Source organism: Hyaena hyaena, unplaced genomic scaffold (genome assembly GCF_003009895.1).
Source record: "Hyaena hyaena isolate Hyena2069 unplaced genomic scaffold, ASM300989v1 scaffold_1075, whole genome shotgun sequence".
NCBI lineage: Eukaryota > Metazoa > Chordata > Mammalia > Carnivora > Hyaenidae > Hyaena > Hyaena hyaena.
This window is the reverse complement of record NW_024081708.1, coordinates 587,729-607,441: the sequence shown is the minus strand read 5'-3', so window position 1 is coordinate 607,441 and position 19,713 is coordinate 587,729. Positions and strand designations below refer to the sequence as shown.

General features: G+C 46.3%; 1 protein-coding gene across 1 annotated transcript; it reads left to right on the top strand.

Moving 5' to 3' along the window:
* Positions 1 to 276: 276 nt before the first annotated feature.
* On the top strand, positions 277 to 14,413 carry EEF1AKNMT (eEF1A lysine and N-terminal methyltransferase). The gene is made up of 8 exons (XM_039222177.1): positions 277 to 747; positions 2,322 to 3,081; positions 4,369 to 4,568; positions 6,385 to 6,580; positions 8,326 to 8,493; positions 9,738 to 9,953; positions 12,589 to 12,720; positions 13,945 to 14,413. Exons 1-8 carry the CDS (start codon positions 595 to 597, stop codon positions 14,217 to 14,219), a joined length of 2,100 nt encoding a protein of 699 aa, XP_039078108.1. The 5' UTR covers positions 277 to 594; the 3' UTR covers positions 14,220 to 14,413.
* Positions 14,414 to 19,713: the final 5,300 nt, after the last annotated feature.

Genomic DNA, 19,713 nt, shown 5'->3' with positions numbered 1-19,713 from the left:
GGCTAGGAGATAAGGCAAACACACAGCCCGGACGCCCGCGCGCTCTCAGAGGCGGCCGAAACGCCGGCACCCGGGAAGGCCGCCCCCGCGCGGTGCTCACACATGCCCACGCCGCTTCCGTCCGGCCTCAGGCCCGCGGCCCCGCCCCCTGCTGCGGCGCGTAGTTAAACGCTCGGCGCTTGCGACGCTGCCGCAGGCGTGCTGCGTGCAACGCGCAACCAATGAGATGCCAGGAGCGAAAAGCGCTGCCCATCGAGATGCCGGGAGGGTCGGGCGGCCGACCAATCGCGACGCCTCGCACCCGGATGTGCTTGCCGGCTCTGAAGCCCATCTGTGGCAAGTGTGAGGGGCTCCGCACGTGGGCTGGCACGGGCAGCCGGCGGGACGGGTGACCGTGTGTTTGCTTCAGTGTGTCGTGCGTGGGGCTGGCGTGTAAGCGCCATCTCCTTGGGTTTTGAGCGGGGCAAAAAAATCAGTGTGGTCGTTAGTCGGGGAAAGAATTCCACCGAGGGTGCGGGCACCAGCGTGCGTGGAAGCGCATCCGATGGTACCTCAGCGGGACTAGGAGAGCAGAGCCAGGCGGACGGTGAGACTATGAACCTCTTACCGAAGAGCTCCAAGGAGTTTGGCTCCGTGGACTATTGGGAGAAGTTCTTCCAGCAGCGAGGAAGGAAGGCTTTCGAGTGGTACGGAACCTACCTGGAGCTGTGCGGAGTACTGCACAAATACATCAAACCCAGGGAGAAGGTAGGCGCGGCCTGGCCGTTCTGAGTGCGTGCTCGGGAACGTGGGAGGCGGTAACTTTCCTCCTGCGCCTTGTGGATAGTGACAGGCGTGCGGCCCCCAAGTGGGCCCGTGTTTCCAGGCTTCTCCGCAGCATTCCGGCTGAAGTTGGGCAATTTAAAAATGTTCTTGTAAAGGTTTTCAGATAGCAGACACCCTGCGCCTAGCTCACTGCCGAACTACCAACGTCACGGGGAGAGTGACTTCGTTAGTAGTGCAGCCTAGGTATGGCCTCCTGGGGAGACCCTGTGCTTTTCTGTCACCGTCCGTCCCTGTAGAGCAGACAGTGCCTTGGCTTTACTGACATACGAATCTGTTAGCCAAATCGTTCACGTGGGCACACAGAATTTCAGGCACTGTGCTCAGCTCTTAAGCAACAAGAGCCGTAAGGCGTAAACCCTGGGCATGTTCCAGAAGTGAAGAGTGGTAAATGCAATAACGGGTTTAATAGAGATGGAATTGTGCTGGAGATTAGGAAAAGAGAAGGGAGAAACTAACGTTTGCGGAGGGTGCTTTACGTGCCAGAGGTGCTGGGTGTGTGTGTGGGGTGTGTGTGTGTGTGTGTGTGTGTGTCCGTCCGTCCTTTAAGTAGTTGTAGTCAAATAATAAACTCTGTCAGGTTCATTCAGTGTAGGACGCGGAAACGGAGGCGTTGAGATCCAGTTTCTCGCCCGAGGTCATACGTGTAGTAAGTGGTCACATGGGAGTTTAAACTCAGGCCCGTCAAGTCCCAGACTTATGCACTTCTCACCAAACATTTCCAGACCTGTTGACATTGGCCAGAAAATTCAAGGATCAATGGGTGTTTGGTCTACTCAGAGAGAAGCAACAACCTGTGTTGCTTTGGAAAATAGCAGAATACCATAGGTGGACTTGAAGACGTGATTGGAATGGGATTTTCCACAGCCAGCTTTTATAGGGTAAAACAGGAGATTTGAACTCTGACTACTGTATTTTGATTGTATGACTTTCTGTCAGTTCTTGAGTAATAAATAATTGCTTCAGAGAGAAGAACAGGCAGGATTCATTTGTTTTTGCCATATGGAAAACCCAACATAACTTCATTGCTGTGGTCGAATGGGGTTTTACTTGTGAATTTTTTGTTAACGTTTCAAGATGGAGCCTTAAATCATTCTGTTTTGTGGCGCCTGGGTGGCTCAGTTGGTTAAACGTCTGCCTCGCCTCAGGTCATGATCTCATGGTTTGTGGGTATGAGCCCCGCGTTGGGCTCTGTGCTGACAGCCAGCTTACAACCTGGAGCCTGTCTCAAATTCTGTATCTCCCTCTCTCGCTCTCTCTGACCCTCTCCTGCTCACGCTCTCTCTCTCTCTCTCTCTCTCTCTCGCTCTTTGAAATAAATAAAATATTTTAAAAAATTAAATTAAAAAAAAGAATCACCTGTGTGTCGGTGCCCAGTCCTGCCCATAACAACTGCACTTATTGAAAACTTGCACCAGCCAGGGGAAGACTTGATCCCTAAGTACTGCAGATCATTCCTTTGCATGGATCACCTTCATCTTGTTGGTTTTTTCCCTCAGGTGCTGGTGATTGGATGCGGTAACTCAGAGCTGAGTGAGCAGCTGTATGACATGGGCTATCAGGATATAGTGAACATCGACATCAGTGAGGTGGTCATCAAGCAGATGAAGGAACGCAACGCCAGCCACCGGCCCCAGATGAGCTTCTTGAAGATGGACATGACCCAGATGGAGTTTGCCGATGCTTCATTCCAGGTGGTGTTGGACAAGGGCACCCTGGACGCTGTCCTGACAGACGAGGAGGAGAAGACCCTGCTACAAGTGGACAGGATGTTGGCTGAGGTTGGCCGTGTCCTGCAGGTGGGCGGTCGCTACCTCTGCATCTCCCTGGCTCAGGCTCACGTCCTGAAGAAAGCAGTGGGTCACTTCTCTCGGGAGGGGTGGATGGTGAGGGTGCACCAGGTGGCCAGCTGCCAGGACCAGGTGTTGGAATCAGAACCTCGGTTCTCCCTGCCTGTGTTTGCCTTCGTCATGACCAAGTTCAGGCCAGGCCCTGGCTCTGCCCTTCAGATCTTTGAGCTGTGTGCCCAGGAGCAGGGCAAGCCCATACGGCTGGAGAGTGCCGAGCGGCTGGCTGAGGCAGTGTGGCAGCGGCAGCAGTATGCCTGGCTGCGCAGCCGGCTGTGCCGCAAGGCCGGGCTGGGGAGTGTCTCTCTGGACTTGTGTGATGGGGCCACGGGGGAGCCACGCTACACCCTCCACGTGGTGGACAGCCCCACTGTGAAACCATCGCGGGACAATCATTTTGCCATTTTCATCAGTGAGTTGGGATCGCGCCCTCTCTTCCCTGGAGGGGCTGGCTCTGAGGGGCTTGGGCTGTGGTGGTGGGTGTGGCTTGGCTGGTTTTATCTTGCAGAGGGGTGGCCCTTCAAGAAGTGAGACGAGCCAGGGCTTGAGGGAGGGGGAGCAGCAGCTCTCTGGCTACCTACTTCGATGTGAGACTTATTCTTCACATCTTCCTTTGGAAAGACCTGGTGACATGTGAGTGTGGGTTTGGTAGGGAGGACAGAGAGGCAGCACAGGTAAGTGCAGGCACGTCTCACATTGTAGAGATAGGAGTTTGTCGCATGGAGTGGTGGGAGCAACAGAGTCCCAGCTCTGTACCCTGTGAGCTGTGTGACTTGGGGACATTCCTGTGCTTCTCTGCTGAGTAGAAAGAGACTGTAGGGAGTAGTAGCTAAAGGAGTGACTGGGTTTCAGTTCTGGCCCAGTCTATTCCTGGTGGTGTGACTTTGGTTGTTACTTTCCTTTCTGTGTCTCAGTTTCCTCATCTCCCAGTAAGATTACCTGTGTTGTGTAGTTTTGAGAAGTGTAAAATCTCTCAGAATGGTGCCTCACATATGGTAAGTGCTTTATAAACTTCATCATTATTGAAGGGTGTAAGCGATACCACATTAGCTCAGTAACGGTCAGAAGAGAGAGGATGAGGAAATGCCTTCGGAAATAGGAAATCCTGGACAGAATGCAAGATGTGGAAGTCATCATGCTGGTAACTTGCTGACAACTGAGCCATTTTCCCAAGTATTCCGTAATTCTACCCATCCACCGATGGGACCAAATAATAGCACGGTGGATACAGCCATAGTGTGTGGGGCTGGACTGCCTGGGTTTGAGTCCCAGCTTCACCATTTAGTGGCTGTGTGAACTTGTGCAAATAGCTCAACGCCTGTGTCTCAATTTCCTTATTTATAAAATGGGAATAAGAATACTACCTGCATCTTAGACTGTTGTGAGTAATGAAAAGTTTGTAAATTTCTTGAACTAATGCTTGGCATGTAACAAGCATCAGTATCACTGCTGGTTTTTTTTTTTTGCATTAGGCACCTGCCTCTCCTCCCCTTATATACATATCATGTGGGACCTACCATGTGTCTGATGGTTGTTTTTCTCTAGGCATTGTGCACTAGGGAATTGATAGCCCTCACTGGGTCACAGTTGGAAGGGTTGCTTGTCCTGTGCAGGGGCTGACTCTCTGCCCTGTAGTTTCTATTGGCTGGGGCTTGAACAACTCTTCCCAGGACTCCCTGTCACCAGGTGCCTCTTTCAGTCCCCCAGGGTCGGGAGACCGAATGGCTCTTTGGCATGGAGGAGGGTCGGAAGCAGCTGGCGGCCAGTGCAGGCTTCAGGAGGCTGATCACAGTGGCCCTTCACCGAGGCCAGCAGTATGAAGGCATGGACAGCATCCAGGCCGAGCTGTCAGCCAGAGTACTGGAGCTGGCCCCTGCCGGGATGCCTACCCAGCAGCAGGTAACAGCATTGGCAGCAGGATTAACGGTTGAGAAAAGCCAGGAAGGCAGAGCGTGTCTTGGAAGGAGCTAGGACCCGTGTCTGTGCCCCTCGTCTATTCCTGGAGGGCATGTCAGCAGCTATGGGCTAAGTGGGCAGAGCTTATGTTCTTTTGCCCTGGGCAGTGAGAGAAAGGTGAGCGGTTGCTCTTACTGAGACTATTAAGACCCAGGGTAGCATCTACGTTTGTGGGGCCTTGAGTCTCCTCAGAGATGGCACAGAGGAAATGCTGTCCATCTTGTGGGCTCCAGCTGTTTATACTGTGGATTGTTCAGACTGTGTTTCTCTTTGCCCTCTTTTTTTTTTCTTCTTAGAAACCTCATTATCTGAATGTAGAATGGAAAAGAGCCAAACAGCATAGGTTATTACCATTGCTAGTCTGGTATCTTACTGGTAAGGAAACTGAAGGTTTTTGCCAAAGTAGTGATATGGCAGTATCAGTTGATACTGTCTGTCTTGTTCCACCCTGCTCAGACAGGATAGTGAAAAGGTGACTTTATTACAGGTATTTTAGTAAAGAATATTTTTGACAGATAGGAAAGCCAAGGTACTCAGAGGCTCTTTGCAGTAGTAACAGATCTGAAAAGATGAACCTAGACTCCTACATTCTAGCCTGGCATTGGCTTACTTGTGTTTACAGATGAGTGTGTGTTTGATTCTTCCTGGCAGACTTTGGGGTTCATGACCATCAGAGACGCAGATCCTTTGAGCAGGTTCATTTGTAACCTTCCCTCGAGGGCCTGTGTCCCTGTAGAGTCAGCAGTCTTTGGGGATTCACTTGGAAGTCTTTCAAAAGAAATAGATATAGGGGTGCATGGGTTGGTCAGTCAGTTAAACATCTGACTCTCAATATTGGCTCAGGTCATGATGTCACGGTTTGTGAGTTTGAGTTTGTGCTGAAGTGCTGATGGTGTGGAGCCTGTTTGGGATTCTCTCCCTCTCTGCCTCTCCCCAACTTGTGCTGTCTCTTTCTCAAAAATAAATAAATCAATTAAAAATTTAAAGCAATTAAAAAGAAATAGGTGTAAAGTTTGGGAAAGGTCATGGAAAAGTCTAGGGGGAAAATACATTTTTCTCTTAATTTTTTTTTTCGTTTGGAAAAGTGGGGAAAAAGATGTGAATAATCGAGGGAAGGGAGAGATTTCTTCAAACTTGGAATGGTTGCTTTATCCCTGTTCTGATTCCTTCTTTCATAGTTAGTCCCCTGCTTTGCATTCCCTCTAGCTTTTATGGAAAGTCCTTTTAAGGATTCCTATAAAAAAAACTCCTGTTTTTCTTTGTCTTTCTTTTTTTTCTTTTTTAAAATATATTTACTTATTTTTGAGAGAGAGAGAGAGAGAGAGAGAACGCATGCACATGGGCAGGGGAGAGGGAGAGAGTATCCCAAGCAGATTCTATGCTGTCAGCGTGGAGCCTGACGTGGGGCTCGATCCCACAAACCGTGAGATCATGGCTTGAGCTGAGATCAAGATTTGGATGCCTAACTGTCTGAGCACCCAGGCGCCCTGGGAGACTCATTGTCTTCTTAAGGAGAACCAATTGTATTTCACTAATGGTTTGGGGGATCTTTATGTGTTCAGCTTGTTTTCAAAAAAGTGACTTAAACCTTTTATGAAAGGCCCTAGAAAAGTTATTTAATAGAACAGCAAAATTTTGAAGTTCTTGCTGCCCAGAAACTTGGTATGAGGATTCCTCACACACAAACCATGAAAGGATTAAAATTTCTCATGTTTCTTAATTGAACTGGTATTTGACTGCGTCTCTGTTACATCTTCAGGTGCCCTTTCTGTCTGTGGGTGGGGACATTGGGGTCCGGACCGTTCAGCATCAAGCCTGCAGTCCTTTGAGTGGCAACTACGTCGTTGAGGATGTGCAGGGGGATGACAAGCGCTACTTCCGGCGGCTGATCTTCCTCAGCAACAGGAATGTGGTGCAGTCAGAAGCTAGGTTGCTGAAGGACGTGTCCCACAGAGGTAAGGTGTCATCACACTGGTCACTGCATGGGTCATCACGCATGACCCAAGCAGTCATGGCATGGACTCCATTTGGGGTGGTCAGAAAGTGCTGGGAGGTTGGGCAAGTTGTAGGACAGACCTGGGTACATGTGATCAGAGGCACATGGCTCTTCAAGTTGTCCTGTTAACCATCTGGGCTCAGTCTAAGTGACAATAAACAGAATAGAGGTGTATGTTTTATTCTTGAGCAAAGCCTGACTCTGAAATGATAAGAGCTGGGGTGGTGATTTACCAAAAAAATGTGATTATCACTTTAACGCCTTCAGTGTAAAGACTATCTATTTCTCATATTCCTCCTTATGCATTGTATATTCATTCAGTAAGGCCCTGTGAGGGGAGCCACAAGCATGGTGGGTGTAAGTGAACCCCACCCTCCTGCTGAGCATGTGGAATGTGGCTGGTGTAACTAAGGAATGAATCTTTAATTTATTTAATTGTAATTAAGTTACATTTACAATTCAGTGGCCTCACAGGTGGCTAGTGGCTACAATATTGGACTCTAAAGATCTAGGCCATGCCCTCTAGGATTCCTCTTTTTTTTTTTTTAATTTATTGTTTTATTTCTTAGAGAAAGAGAAAGACAGCATGAGCAGAGGAGGGACAGAGAGAGAGGGAGATACAGACTCTGAAGCAGGCTCCAGGCTCTGAGCTAGCTGTCAGCACAGAGCCTGACGCGGGGCTTGAACCCACGAACTGTGAGATCATGACCTGAGCTGAAGGACGCTTAACCGACTGGAACACCCAGGTGCCCCTCTAGGATTCCTTTTAAGCAGTCTCCCAAATGTCACTCAGAAACTCCCACTGGTGGGGAAAACAGGAGTTTGTTTCAATTGCTGTGTTTGCCAGTTGTGTGTTTGTACTATAAAAGCAGTACTGCTCAGTGTAATCAATTAGAAAATCAATGTATAGAGTAAAAAATGAGCATCTATTTACTAAATACCAGAGGGAAGTAGTGGTGCCTTTATAGGATTTCTTCCCTTTGGTGAGCACTTATGATTTCCTCATCTAGCAGGGCAGTGTGTGTTACTGTCTGTGTGGTACAGTAGACGGATGGTAGGCCTTGGAGACAGGCAGTCCCAGGTTCCCCTCTGTCTGCACCTCCTACTGATATGGGGTTAATTATTTACTTTTTAGATTCTCAGTTTTTCCATCTGCCTAATAGAGAATTATAAGGTTGTTATAAGTGTTAAATAATTAGAAGTTGTAGCATAGTCATAGAGGACGTAATTAGTAATTAAGTTCTCTAAAAGGATTTGTGAATAGACTCATCCTGTTACTGACCTTATAGTTCTCAGGGCAGAGGGGCTAGGGCTCCTCAGTTCAGTTTTCCCAGGTTTTGGGATGTGTTTTTGCCACTTTTCCTTTCCTGAGTCTTTGGACTCACACACATTGGACGCACACAATGTGTGTGTTAAATGTTTAACAGCTGTTTTTTTTTAACACAATGGTATGTGTTAAATGTTTAACAGGGAAAAAAAGCCCTGATGTATACTGTTTGACAATTTCTGTGTCATAATAAAGGCCACCACAGTCAGACTTCAAACTACCAACATGTCAGCCAGGTCACAGAATTTGTGTATATTTAGCAATTGGGTTCCCTGAGTTGGATCAAGCTAGCTACAGCTCAATGCTGCTGGTAAGCCTTGCTTTCCTGAGACTAGGGTGCTAAGCATAGTACCACATTATCTCTATCTCCCATTTAGCCCAGAAGAAACGGAAAAAGGACAGGAAGAAGCAGCGGCCTGCTGAAACTCTGGAGGACCTCCCTGCAGCCCCAGGGCAGTCCATTGACAAGAGTTACCTGTGCTGTGAACACCACAAAGCAATGATTGCTGGCCTTGCCCTGCTGAGAAGCCCGGAGTTGCTCCTAGGTAAGCCGGACGTACCTCCTCCCACAGTCCGGGCGGGTCAGCTTACACATCACTGGTCTGACAATGGTCATTACAGATCAGCAAATGCACGCGTCTTCATATCTTTCTTCTTCCTGACCATCTTCTAACGTCCTAAACATCCAGTAACTTTTCTCAAACTCAAAATTGTAATCTTGAAATGGCTTCAAGTGTTAATGTCTAAACTTTATCGTTTGTTCATTTATTTGAAATATTAAGGTATAACATATATTTGGGGAGATACATAAAGTACACATTATAAGTATTTCAGTTTGCAGAGTGATTGCGTATGTATCTACTCTTGTAACCATGTGGAACATTTAAAAATCTTGGCTCTAGGAATGCTTTTCTACTTTAGGAGAATTTCTAGCTTTTAAAAGGTAATGAATGCATCATCTGAGCACCAAATGCAATTCTTTCTTAAATTTTTATGTAAACAACAACAACAGCAAAATCATGTTGTGGGTAGTACAGTCATAGCCTTATTACTAATAGCAGGATCTGACCACAGTAGTGAAAATGTTCATGTTCCCATCTAGGTTGTCCCTGTCTTCACCCAGAGTCCTGAGTATGTCTTATTGAAATATCCTGTCCCGGTGTTGATGTATGTCCCTAGAGTGTCGGTTCTTAGGTTTAATCCTCAGACGTCAATCTATGTTTAATGTCTCCTTTTGGTGATTCTTTCTACTTTCTTGTCTTCTTCTGTCTCCCTGTGTTTGCTGTGGTTTCTCTGTACTTAGGACTAGGATGTGGGCCTTTGTTTTCCTGTGATTTCTGGAACTTGGATGTATTGCCCTCACTTGGTTGAGGTGTCTGAGAGGGCAGGTGTGGCCTTTGAGTTGAAAGCCAGGCAGAGGGCATTGCATCTACACTGCCTTGTGATCATGAGTGAGATAGATGTTGGCTGTTGTCCCTCCCAATTCCTAGGGAGAGTCAAATAATGCTCATGGTAGGCACTCTTGATATGATGTCAGCTGAGTGCTTTGGGACTTGAAGAGACCCCAAAAAACCACGTACTGGTTCATCTTCTGGATCTAGTAAAGGAAGGATTGTGAGGCCAGATGTCAGATAGGCCTCTGCATTTCTGGGATGACAGAAGCTGGGCCTTTACATCTTGTATCCTCTGGGCAGAGCCAATGATCCAGCTCCCCACTTTACTCTCCCTGAGGCTGGTACAGAACTATCCCTGAGCAGATAGAAAATGATGCTTTATTCCTTTATTGCAGAGACCCCATTGGCATTGTTGGTGGTCGGCCTGGGTGGGGGCAGTCTCCCCCTGTTTGTCCACGATCATTTCCCGAAGTCCTGCATTGACGCTGTGGAGATCGACCCCTCCATGTTGGAAGTGGCCACCCAGTGGTTTGGCTTCTCCCAGAGCGACCGGATGAAGGTCCACATTGCAGATGGCCTGGACTATATCTCCAGCCTGGCAGGAAGAGAAGGTACTACAAGTGAAGAATTGAAGGGGTGTTCAGAGAAGAGTAATCCAAGCTTGTCAGGCCTGCAAGGGCCTCTAGAATTCTCTGTAAGAGAGCAGCATTAGGATCGTCCCAGTCTTTCACCTATTCTATTCTTCATTCATTGGTTGACATATTGATTCAGTAAATATAGAGTGCTAGCCATATGCTCAGCACTGTGCCAGAAACAGTCATTTCTGGGTCACCTGGGTGGCTCAGTTGTTTAAGGGTCTGACTCTTGATTTTGGCTAAGGTCATGATCTCATGGTTGTGAGATCGAGCCTGACCTTGAACTCTACACCAGGCATAAGATTCTACATAAGATTCTCCATCTCTCTCTCCCCTTCCCCCACCCTCTCTTCTCCCCTGGAATAAATAAATGAATAAATAATAAAAACAACAACGATGAAAAAAAACCTCACACCATCTCTGCCCTTGTGGTGCTAACAGATCAGTGGGCTTATCTCCTGATTCTCTTCTGACCCTCTGCCCTTGCCACTTCCTCACCCTCCCGTGAAACCTAATGTCTGTAGTCAGATGAGTAGAAAGGGAAGAAAATGTGGGGTGTGTGTTGGGGGGTGTTTTTGTAAATCAGCTAGAGGTGAAGCCAGAGACAGAACCAAACAGCATTCAGGTAGATTAGTGAGTATAAACCTGCAGGGCACTGGGCAGTGTTTGCACATGTGTGTTTGGTCATTGTAAGCACTGGGTAGGGGTTCTCCAGGCAGCAAGTGAGTAGAGCGCAAATAGGACAGCCACCCACAACAAAGAATTATCTGGCCCCAAATGGCAGTAATGCTGAGGATGTGAAACCCTGATACAGATACTACTTGGCGGTAACTCTGATGGTCTGAAGGCTCCATCTTGCTTTAATGATTCGTATCCCAGACTAAGGACAAAAGACATCTTAATGTTCTGCAGTTGCTCCTCTGCTCCTTCTGCCACTTTACATGTAGGCTCCTGTGACTGGTGCTCTCCAGAGCATGTGTCCCTCAGGAAGAGGTCAGTCAGGTTGGTTCAGCCCTAAGGGGACTTGGGGAGCTTGGGCCGCCCACCCTTCCTGGTCTGCCCATTCCATAGCTGGTACTCTGGTTCTCACTGGATTAGAGTATCTCCCACTAGGGGTCTGGCAAACTGGGATGCCTGGGGTGAGTCCTCTTGTGCTGGGATGGATAGATGGTGCATTAATAGTCCTTGCAAACTGAACTGAACTAAATCCGAGTTCCACAGGTTATATGTCTGAGGCTGGGGCCAACATAGTCAATACGAGAAACATTTAAAACTGTGCCAGGCTTATGGCAGGCACTTTGTGCATGGTGAGTTGCCATTGTGACTGCCTGTCAGTTCGTGTTGAGCAGCCTGGCAGTCATCTCTAACAGTCACCTTCCAGATTGTTGGAGGGCTCAGTGCTACAAATGTGGGTAATGGTTGTTCTTGGACTTTGATGAGCCAACATGTTCTGCTCTCTAAGAAACCAAAATGAGATCTGTGCTATGGATACTAATAGGCATGCAGTAGTCCTACATCAAGATTTATCTTAAAAGTTTTTTAAAAATATTTTCATTTACTTTTGAGAGAGACAGAGGGGCAGACAGAGATGGAGACACAATCCAAAGCAGGCTTCAGGCCTTGTCAGCACAGAGCCCAGTGCGGGGCTTGAACTCATGAACCACAAGATCATGACCTGAGCTGAAGTCAGACGCTTAACTGAATGAGCCACTCAGGTGCCCCTTATGTCGTGATTTATTAATTATTGAATAATCGTTATCATAGTCTCAAAGTTTACTAAAAATCAGTCAGTAGCATTGCAGGATTACTCCTTGTAAAAACCATTTCCAGCATAGCAAGGAGTGCATCCAATTCATCAATTCTTTCTCACCCATTTAGCAAAATCTTTTTTTCTTGAATGTTTTAGAATTACGTGGGAATTGTAGAAAAATACCAGAAACTTCCCATCTCCCTTCACACCTGTTCCATCCAGGTTTCTTGACTTAGTTGGTCAGGAATGGAGCCAAGGTTCTCAAAGTATTTAGAACATTCCCAGGGTGAATCTAATGTTCAACAGAACATTGAAAATTCCTATATAGATACACTTTTTTTTTTTTAATTTTTATTTATTTCTGAGAGAGAGAGAGAGACTGTAAGTAGGGGAGGGTCAGAGAGAGAGGGAGACACAGGATCTGAAGTAGGCTCCAGGCTCTGAGCTAGCTGTCAGCACAGAGTCTGACGTGGGGCTCGAACCCACGAATCATGAGATCATGACCTGAGCTGAAGTCGGACGCTTAACCGACTGAGCCACCCAGGCGCCCCTATTGATACACTCTTAACCAAGTAGTAATCATGCTAGAGTGGACCCCACTGATGTATTTGGAAGGCTTTGGAAAGTGCTTTCAAATGTGAAAGAAGATGAAATGAATGCCCTGTCTTTCATGTGGGGTGCTCACAGGAGAATCCTGACTGACAGTGACTCCCCTGACGGTGACGTCATTGCCCTTACAGGCAAACCACAGCCTCCACATCATCCTTCTGAGCTGCTTGAGGCCACCACAGGTCACAGGGGAGAGGTGGTGTAGGAATGTAAATGGTGTTAGGCAAAGACTTGTTTTCTTCTCTTTCCCAGTGCGGCCCCACTACAACGTCATCATGTTTGACGTAGACAGTAAGGACCCAACACTGGGAATGAGTTGTCCACCACCGGCTTTTGTGGACCAGAATTTCCTGCAGAAGGTCAAAAGCATCTTGACTCCTGAAGGTAAGAAGAGCAAAGGTTAGGGAGGATGGAGGGATGGGTCCTTTAAAATTTTTTTCTTTTTAGTGAAAAATGCTCATGTCAGAAGTGTGTTGCTCAATGAGTTGCCCCAAATTGAACATGCTTATTTATTCTCATCAAACACAGAACATTTCCAGCACCCCAGAAAGTCTACCTCTTAACGTCCTTTCAGTAACTCATCCTCCTGTCAAGGATAACGACTATCCCAACTTAAGTCAGCGCAGCTTAGTTTTGCCCATTTTTGTTGTTTATATAAATGGAATCTTATGGAATGTAGCCTTTAAGTGTTTGTTTCATTCAAAATGATGTTTGCAAGATTCACCTATGATGTTGTGTTTATGTTGTTCCTTTATATTGCTGTGTAGTGTCATAGTGTGACTTTACCACATTCATTTTCTATTTTCTGTTGGTTGGTATTGGATTGTTTTCCTGTTTGGGACTTTTATAAGTAGTACTGACCTTAACGTTTCAGTAGATGCCTTTTGGTAAAATAGATTTGCAGGTGTGTTGGGCATCTATGAAGGCTTGTGATTGCTAGAACATAGATCACATGTGTGCTCGAGTTTCCTAGATGCTGCCACACAGTTTTACAAAATGAATGTAGTAGTTCACATTTCTAGCAGCTTGGTCATGGTAGCTACCATTTGATTTCTTTTGATATGGCTTGGACTAGGCAGAATGTTCACAGCAGCCCATTTCCAAATGAGGAAACTGAAGTAAAGAGACTTTGCCAAGGTGACACAGTGTAACAGCTGGAGCTCTAGCCTGGGTCCCTGCGACTTGGACACGGAACTTTAATTGTCACAACTCGGGTAACATTGGCCCTCTCATGTACTCCATAATGTACATGTCAAGAATGTAACATCCCTGTGGAGCTGGTACATTTTTTTTCTTGGGAGTATTCGTTCTTTCTCAAAGCAATTCTTTGAGAAACTGAGGCATGGAGAATGGTAAAATAATTTGTTATGAGCATAGAAGAGGAAGAAATTAGCTTGAAGTTTTCTCATAGTTCACATATTCCCCCACACACTTCTCTTTCTGTCTCTCTTTATGTGGTGTATTCTCTGCAAACTCCAAGCATTTGTGTTTTTTTTTTAGCCCACCAGTGTACCAGGGGCAGGAAGTGGTAAATTCCTAAGAGTGGAACCTTGTCTCCAGCGTGTCCCCTGATCTGCAGGACATGACTCTTTCCTTCTTACACCCTAGGTGTCTTTATCCTCAACCTTGTGTGCCGAGACTTGGGGCTGAAGGACTCCGTGCTGAGCGGGCTCAAGGCGGTATTCCCTCTCCTGTATGTCCGGCAAATTGAAGGTGAAGTAAACGAGATCTTGTTCTGTCAGCTGCACCTGGAGCAGAAACTTGCCACACCAGAGCTCTTAGAAATGGCCCAGGCCTTGGAGCAGACCCTGAGGAAGCCAGGGAGGGGTTGGGATGACACATATGTACTGTCAGATATGCTCAAGACTGTGAAGATTGTGTGATTGCCGAGGCCGGGAAGTCTGCTCAGCTTCCTGCCAGACTGACCTTGGGCTCCTGGCCTGCGAGAGACCGAAGAGGTACAATGCACAATATTTTTTAAGCCTCATATTTTTCTTGGTTTCATACGCAGCTGCACACGACCTCCAGCTTGGCAAGGTTGCCTGAAGATCTGGGAAAATAAAAAATGTCCTTCCCATTGTGTCCTCTCTTGTAGTACTTGGGTTGATCCCCTCTGCTCCCTGTACTGTGTCCTTGAGCAGGATTCCCTGTGATGCCTTAATGACTATACACCAAACTCCTTAGGATGGAAGACGATCAACTTTGATTGCTGGTTTGCTTTTGCCTTATCTTCCTATTGGTTCTGTAGGAATGATTTCCAGTGAGATAGCACAGCATTCTGTGCCAAAAGACTAAAATGAGCAGGACTCCCATAGAATTTAAGAAATTTAAGGGAACATCTACTCTGCCTCCCTCCGATGGAACTGCTGCTGACGTGATCCCGTTTTAAGAATCTGCTAACCTGCTTTAGTACTTAGCCGCTTTCCCCAGCTACCCAAACCTTGTAGCTTAAGCTGTTCGTTCTGTTTTCAGTGGAAAGGGTGGACATAAGTGGCCCCCATAACTGTGCATGTCAGAGACAGCCGACTAAAGTCTCCAGTCTTTATTGAGTGACAGCTACATGTGGGACCCGGCATAGAGAGCTGTGGTGGAAAGAAAGGTGATTTAAGAATGGCCAGAAAACATGGATTAGCAATAAAAATTAACATGTTCCAATAACTTCCTAAGTGATTTACGTAAGGTGTCTTATTTAATAAGATAAAGGAAAGTTAAGCCAGAGCTTACATTTAACCCCAAATCTCACTAGAGCCAGAAGCATCGAACTTGTACAACTGTAAGACCAGCAGTTCTGAGATTGGCTTGAACTTCATCTCTCCTAATTATGCCAAGGCTGACCTAATGAGCAGCAGTGCCATGGAAAATAAACCTTGTCACCCTCCACCACCCCAGCTTATTTCACAGGCCCTTTAAAATGGACTTGAACCTCTTGAGGTGAAGCATGTTTCAAAGACGGGGTGTCATCCATATAAAATTGTGTCAGCCCATTGAGTGAAGGATGTGAGGACAGAGTAGAGTTTTTGGATTTTGCCCTTTACAAAAACTTGGTGTTCCTTAGGGGATGATCTACCCCAGAGCCATGGAAAGGGAAGGCTGTGTCATGTCCCTGTACCTCAAAGGGCCCGGTTTGGGAATCCTCCATTGCTTTCTACTCTAAGTTCCTGCGGTGTTAGGATAGGTGATAGAGGAACAGGATGTGAGTCAAAGGGTCTAGTCTGACTGCCCTTCAGTCCTCTCCAGCTCATTCGGGCAGTGCACCCAAACTAGGGAATTAGCAGTGTGAAGATGACGTCTCCGCTATACCTGAGGAGAGTCTGGGGAGTTAGTTAGGCAGGCTCAGTGGAGAGAAGCCTCCTTGGAGATGGGAAAAGGCCTGCAGGTGTGCCGATGGTTGTCTTAAAAGCTGGGGAAGTCTGTGGCTGTAAAAGAAGAGTCAGGCAGTGATGCGTGCCTCCAAAGGCTGAAGAAACACCAGTGGGCAGAAATTACAGTTTGTGTATGTTGTTTTTAATGTTTTTTTTAAATTTATTTCTGAGAGAGAGAGAGACAGTGTGAACAGGGGAGGGTCGGAGAAAGAGGGAGACACAATCAGAAGCGGGCTCCAGGCTCTGAGCTAGCTGTCAGCACAGAGCCCTACACTGGGCTCGAGCCCACGAACCGTGAGATCATGACCTGAGCCGAAGTCAGACGCTCAACTCATTGAGCTACCCAGGCGCCCCTACAGTTTGTGTATGTTGCAAAATGATCACAATAAGTCTAGTTAACATCTAAGAGCTCTTCACTTTTATGTGGACAACATGCAGAAGGGTCTTTATGAGAATTTTGCCTAACTTTAGGCACATGAATTCTGGAGTGGAGCAATGCCTGTGAACTCAAACACCTCCCAGACTAGGCAAGTAACATGAACGTGAAGTAAGGTGTAAAACATAAAGGCCAGAATGAAGCCCACAGCAAAGCAGAGAATATAAGTCCCTCATCAAAAGGCACCTCTTGTGAGGTGAGGGCTGTTCTGGAGTGCTACGCCAGCATCCTAGGTCTTTCAAGGAAAGCAGAAATCCTGAATGTGTCTATGTGTGTGACTATTAAAACATTGGCCAGTCAGGAAGTATCTTCAAGTTCTATTCAACCCATGGACAGGTAATTTGCATCTTCCACTCTAGGGGAAAGGCTGCAGAGCACTTGAGACTCTGGGGTGTATGCCCAGCTCTGAGTGAGCATAACACAAGAAGCAAGCTGGGGCGCCTGGGTGGTTCAATTGGTTAAGCTGCTGACTTCAGCTCCGATCATGATCTCACAGCTCGTGAGTCCCGTGCTGACAATGCAGAGCCTGGAGCCTGCTTCAGATTCTGTCTCTATCCCTCTGCCCCTCCCCTGCTTATGCTCTGTCTCCCTCTCAAATATAAAATAAAGCATGGAGGGAAAAAAAGAGCAAGCTGATAGCTACCAGTCTTAAAAGTCTGTTAAATTCCCATTTTGTGTTATGATCTACATTTTTTGTAATGGCTACTCCTGAGTGGAGACGGTCCCACAATCTTTGGAATAATGTATAATGTCTGTCTGTCTTTCTTTCTTTCTTTCTTTCTTTCTTTCTTTCTTTCTTTCTTTTTCTTTTTCTTTTTCTTTTTCTTTCTTTCTTTCTTTCTCTTTCTTTCTTTCTTTCTTTCCTTTTCTTTCTTTCTCTTTCTTTCTTTCTTTCTTTCTTTCTTTCTTTCTTTCTTTTTCTTTTCTTTCTTTCTTTCTTTTCTTTCTTTTCTTTCTTTCTTGAGAGGGAGATCGTGTGTGCATTCCTGCTTGCAGGGAAGGGGCAGAGGGAGATGGAGAGAATCTCAGGCAGGCTCCACTCCCAATGCAGAGGCTGGATCTTAGGACTGAGATCATGACCTGAGCTGAAATTGAGAGTCAACCAACAGTTGGACACTTAACCAACTGAACCACCCAGGTGCCCCTGGGTAGTGTACAATTCAACTTCCCAGGACCATCAGAGGCTGAGTGATGATAAATCACATAACAACCCTCCCCTTCCTGCAAGACGAGTTCTGCAACACTGTAAAACTGGTGAGGCTGCTATTGCCACTTCTTCATGCTCCCCGGCACAGCAATTCTTCAGTGTGCCTCCAATCTTCCATCATGGCTCAACTTGCTAACTGGGCCACTCCTTGAGCCAATGTATGGGTAACCCAGTAGCTCTCAGCTTCACATTGGAGTCATCTGATCTGGTAAAAATGGTCCCCACGTATGTCCATGTCCTAATCTTCATAACCTATGAAGATGTTACATTACGTGGCAAAGGGGAAGTAATGTGGCAGATGCATTTGATACTGTAAGTCGACTAATAGGAAATTATTCTTGATTATCTGGGTGGGCCAAACACAATCACAAGGGTCTTGAAACCTGGGAGAGGAAGCAGAGAAGTCAATGTCAGACTGATGCCATATGAGAAAGACTCAACTAAAGGTTGTTGGCTTTGAAGATGGAAAGAACTTAGCCTCTAGAAGCTGGAAAAGAGAGAACTGAGTATCCCTTAGAGCCTCCAGTGAGGAATGCAAATCTGCCAACACCTTGATTTTAGCCCACTGAGACCTCTTTTGGACTGTTGCACTATAGATGAATAAGATAATAAATGTATTTTGTTTTAAGCCAGTAAGTTTGTGGTAAATCATTACAGCAGTAATAGAAAGCTAATATACCTGGGAAACTTGTGTGTGTGATGAGAACTTTCAAGATCTATTCTTAGTAACTTTGAAATATGCAATACAGTATTATTAACTATAGTCGTATAGTTATTAACTATACAACTATATGTTGTATGTTATGTCCTCATGACTTACTTTATAACTGGAATCCTGTACCTTTTGACCCCCTTCACTCATTGCACCTACCTCCTCAGCCCTTGCCTCTGGTAACCCCAATCTGTTCTCTTATCTATGAGCTTGGTTTTGGTGTTCTGTTTTGTTGTTTGTTTCTAAGATTCCAGATGTAAGTAGGAGCATATGGTATTTGTCTTTCTCTGTCTGATTTATTTCACTTAGCATAATGCCATCATGGTCCATCCATGTTGTCTCAAATGGCAAGATTTCATTCTTTTTTTTTATGGCAGAATAATATTCCCTGTGTGTGTGTGTGTGTGTGTGTGTGCGCGCCTGCATATATCTTTTTGAGTTAGTATTTTAATTTTCTTCAGATAAATACCAAGAAGTGGAATTGCTGGATTGTAAGGTGCTTCTATTTTTAATTTTTTGAGGAACTGCCACACAATTTTCCATAGTGGCTGCACCAATTTGCATTCCCACTGGTGGTGGGAAACTTTAAAAAAAAATACTAGACCCCACCGCCAGAGATTCTGATTTAATTGGTCTGGGGTGTAGCCCATGGATCAGACTTGTCAAAAGCTTTCTAGTGATAATGTGCAGCCAAAGTTGAGCACTGAGGTAAAGGTGATGTGAGTGGCTTTGTTAGTTGGTGATGCTATTCCCATTACTGGCTTAGCTCTGACTGCAACCAGCAACAGTCACTTGATGGCAAATGCTCTCCTCTTGCCTTGTCTAAGGAAAAACACACCGTATTTGCTTTTACTCACTCACCAGATGTGTGAGTATACCAGATGTGTTGGGTCCCCCCCCCCCCCCCCCCCCCCAAGCAATGCTCCAAATCGCCAACACCAACAAGGTGTCATACAATTCAATTCAAATTGGACACTATCTGCCAGGGGCTAGTGCAGACCTAGAGACTGCCCCACTCCTTATATGCCAGTCTCAAGATTGCTTCTGACTAACTGGCTATAAGTCAGAGGTTCCCATGGCCCCCTCAGGTTGGATAATTTGCTAAAGCAGCTCCCAGAACTCAGGAAAGCAGTTACCTTAGATTACCAGTTTATTATAAGAGGATAGAATTCGGGAACGAGCAGAGGGAAGAGATGCACAAGGCAAGGTGTGTGGGAAGGGGTATGGAGCCTCCCTGCTCTTTCTGCGTGCGCCCCCCAACCCTGGCACCTCCAGGTGCTCACCTACCCAGAAGCTCTCAGAACCTGCACTTGGGAGTTTCATGGAGACTTTATCATACAGAGAATAGGTATGATTGATTGTTAGCTAAATTTCTAGCCTCTCTCCCTTCCCCAGAGATGAGAGGTGAGGTGAAAGTGCCAAGTTTCTAATCACGGCTTTGTTTTTCTGGTGACCATTTCCCATCCAGAAACCCACCTCATTAGAACAAAAGATGCTTCTATCACCCAGGAAATTTCAGGAGATTTAGGAGCAATGTGTCGGGACCTGGAGTCCGAAACCAATTTGTATTTCATAGTATTCCACACACCTGGACACTGGTGCACACCTCAGCTCTTGGCCCTTTGAGTGGATGACAGTAGGGTGAGGAGGTCAGCTTGCT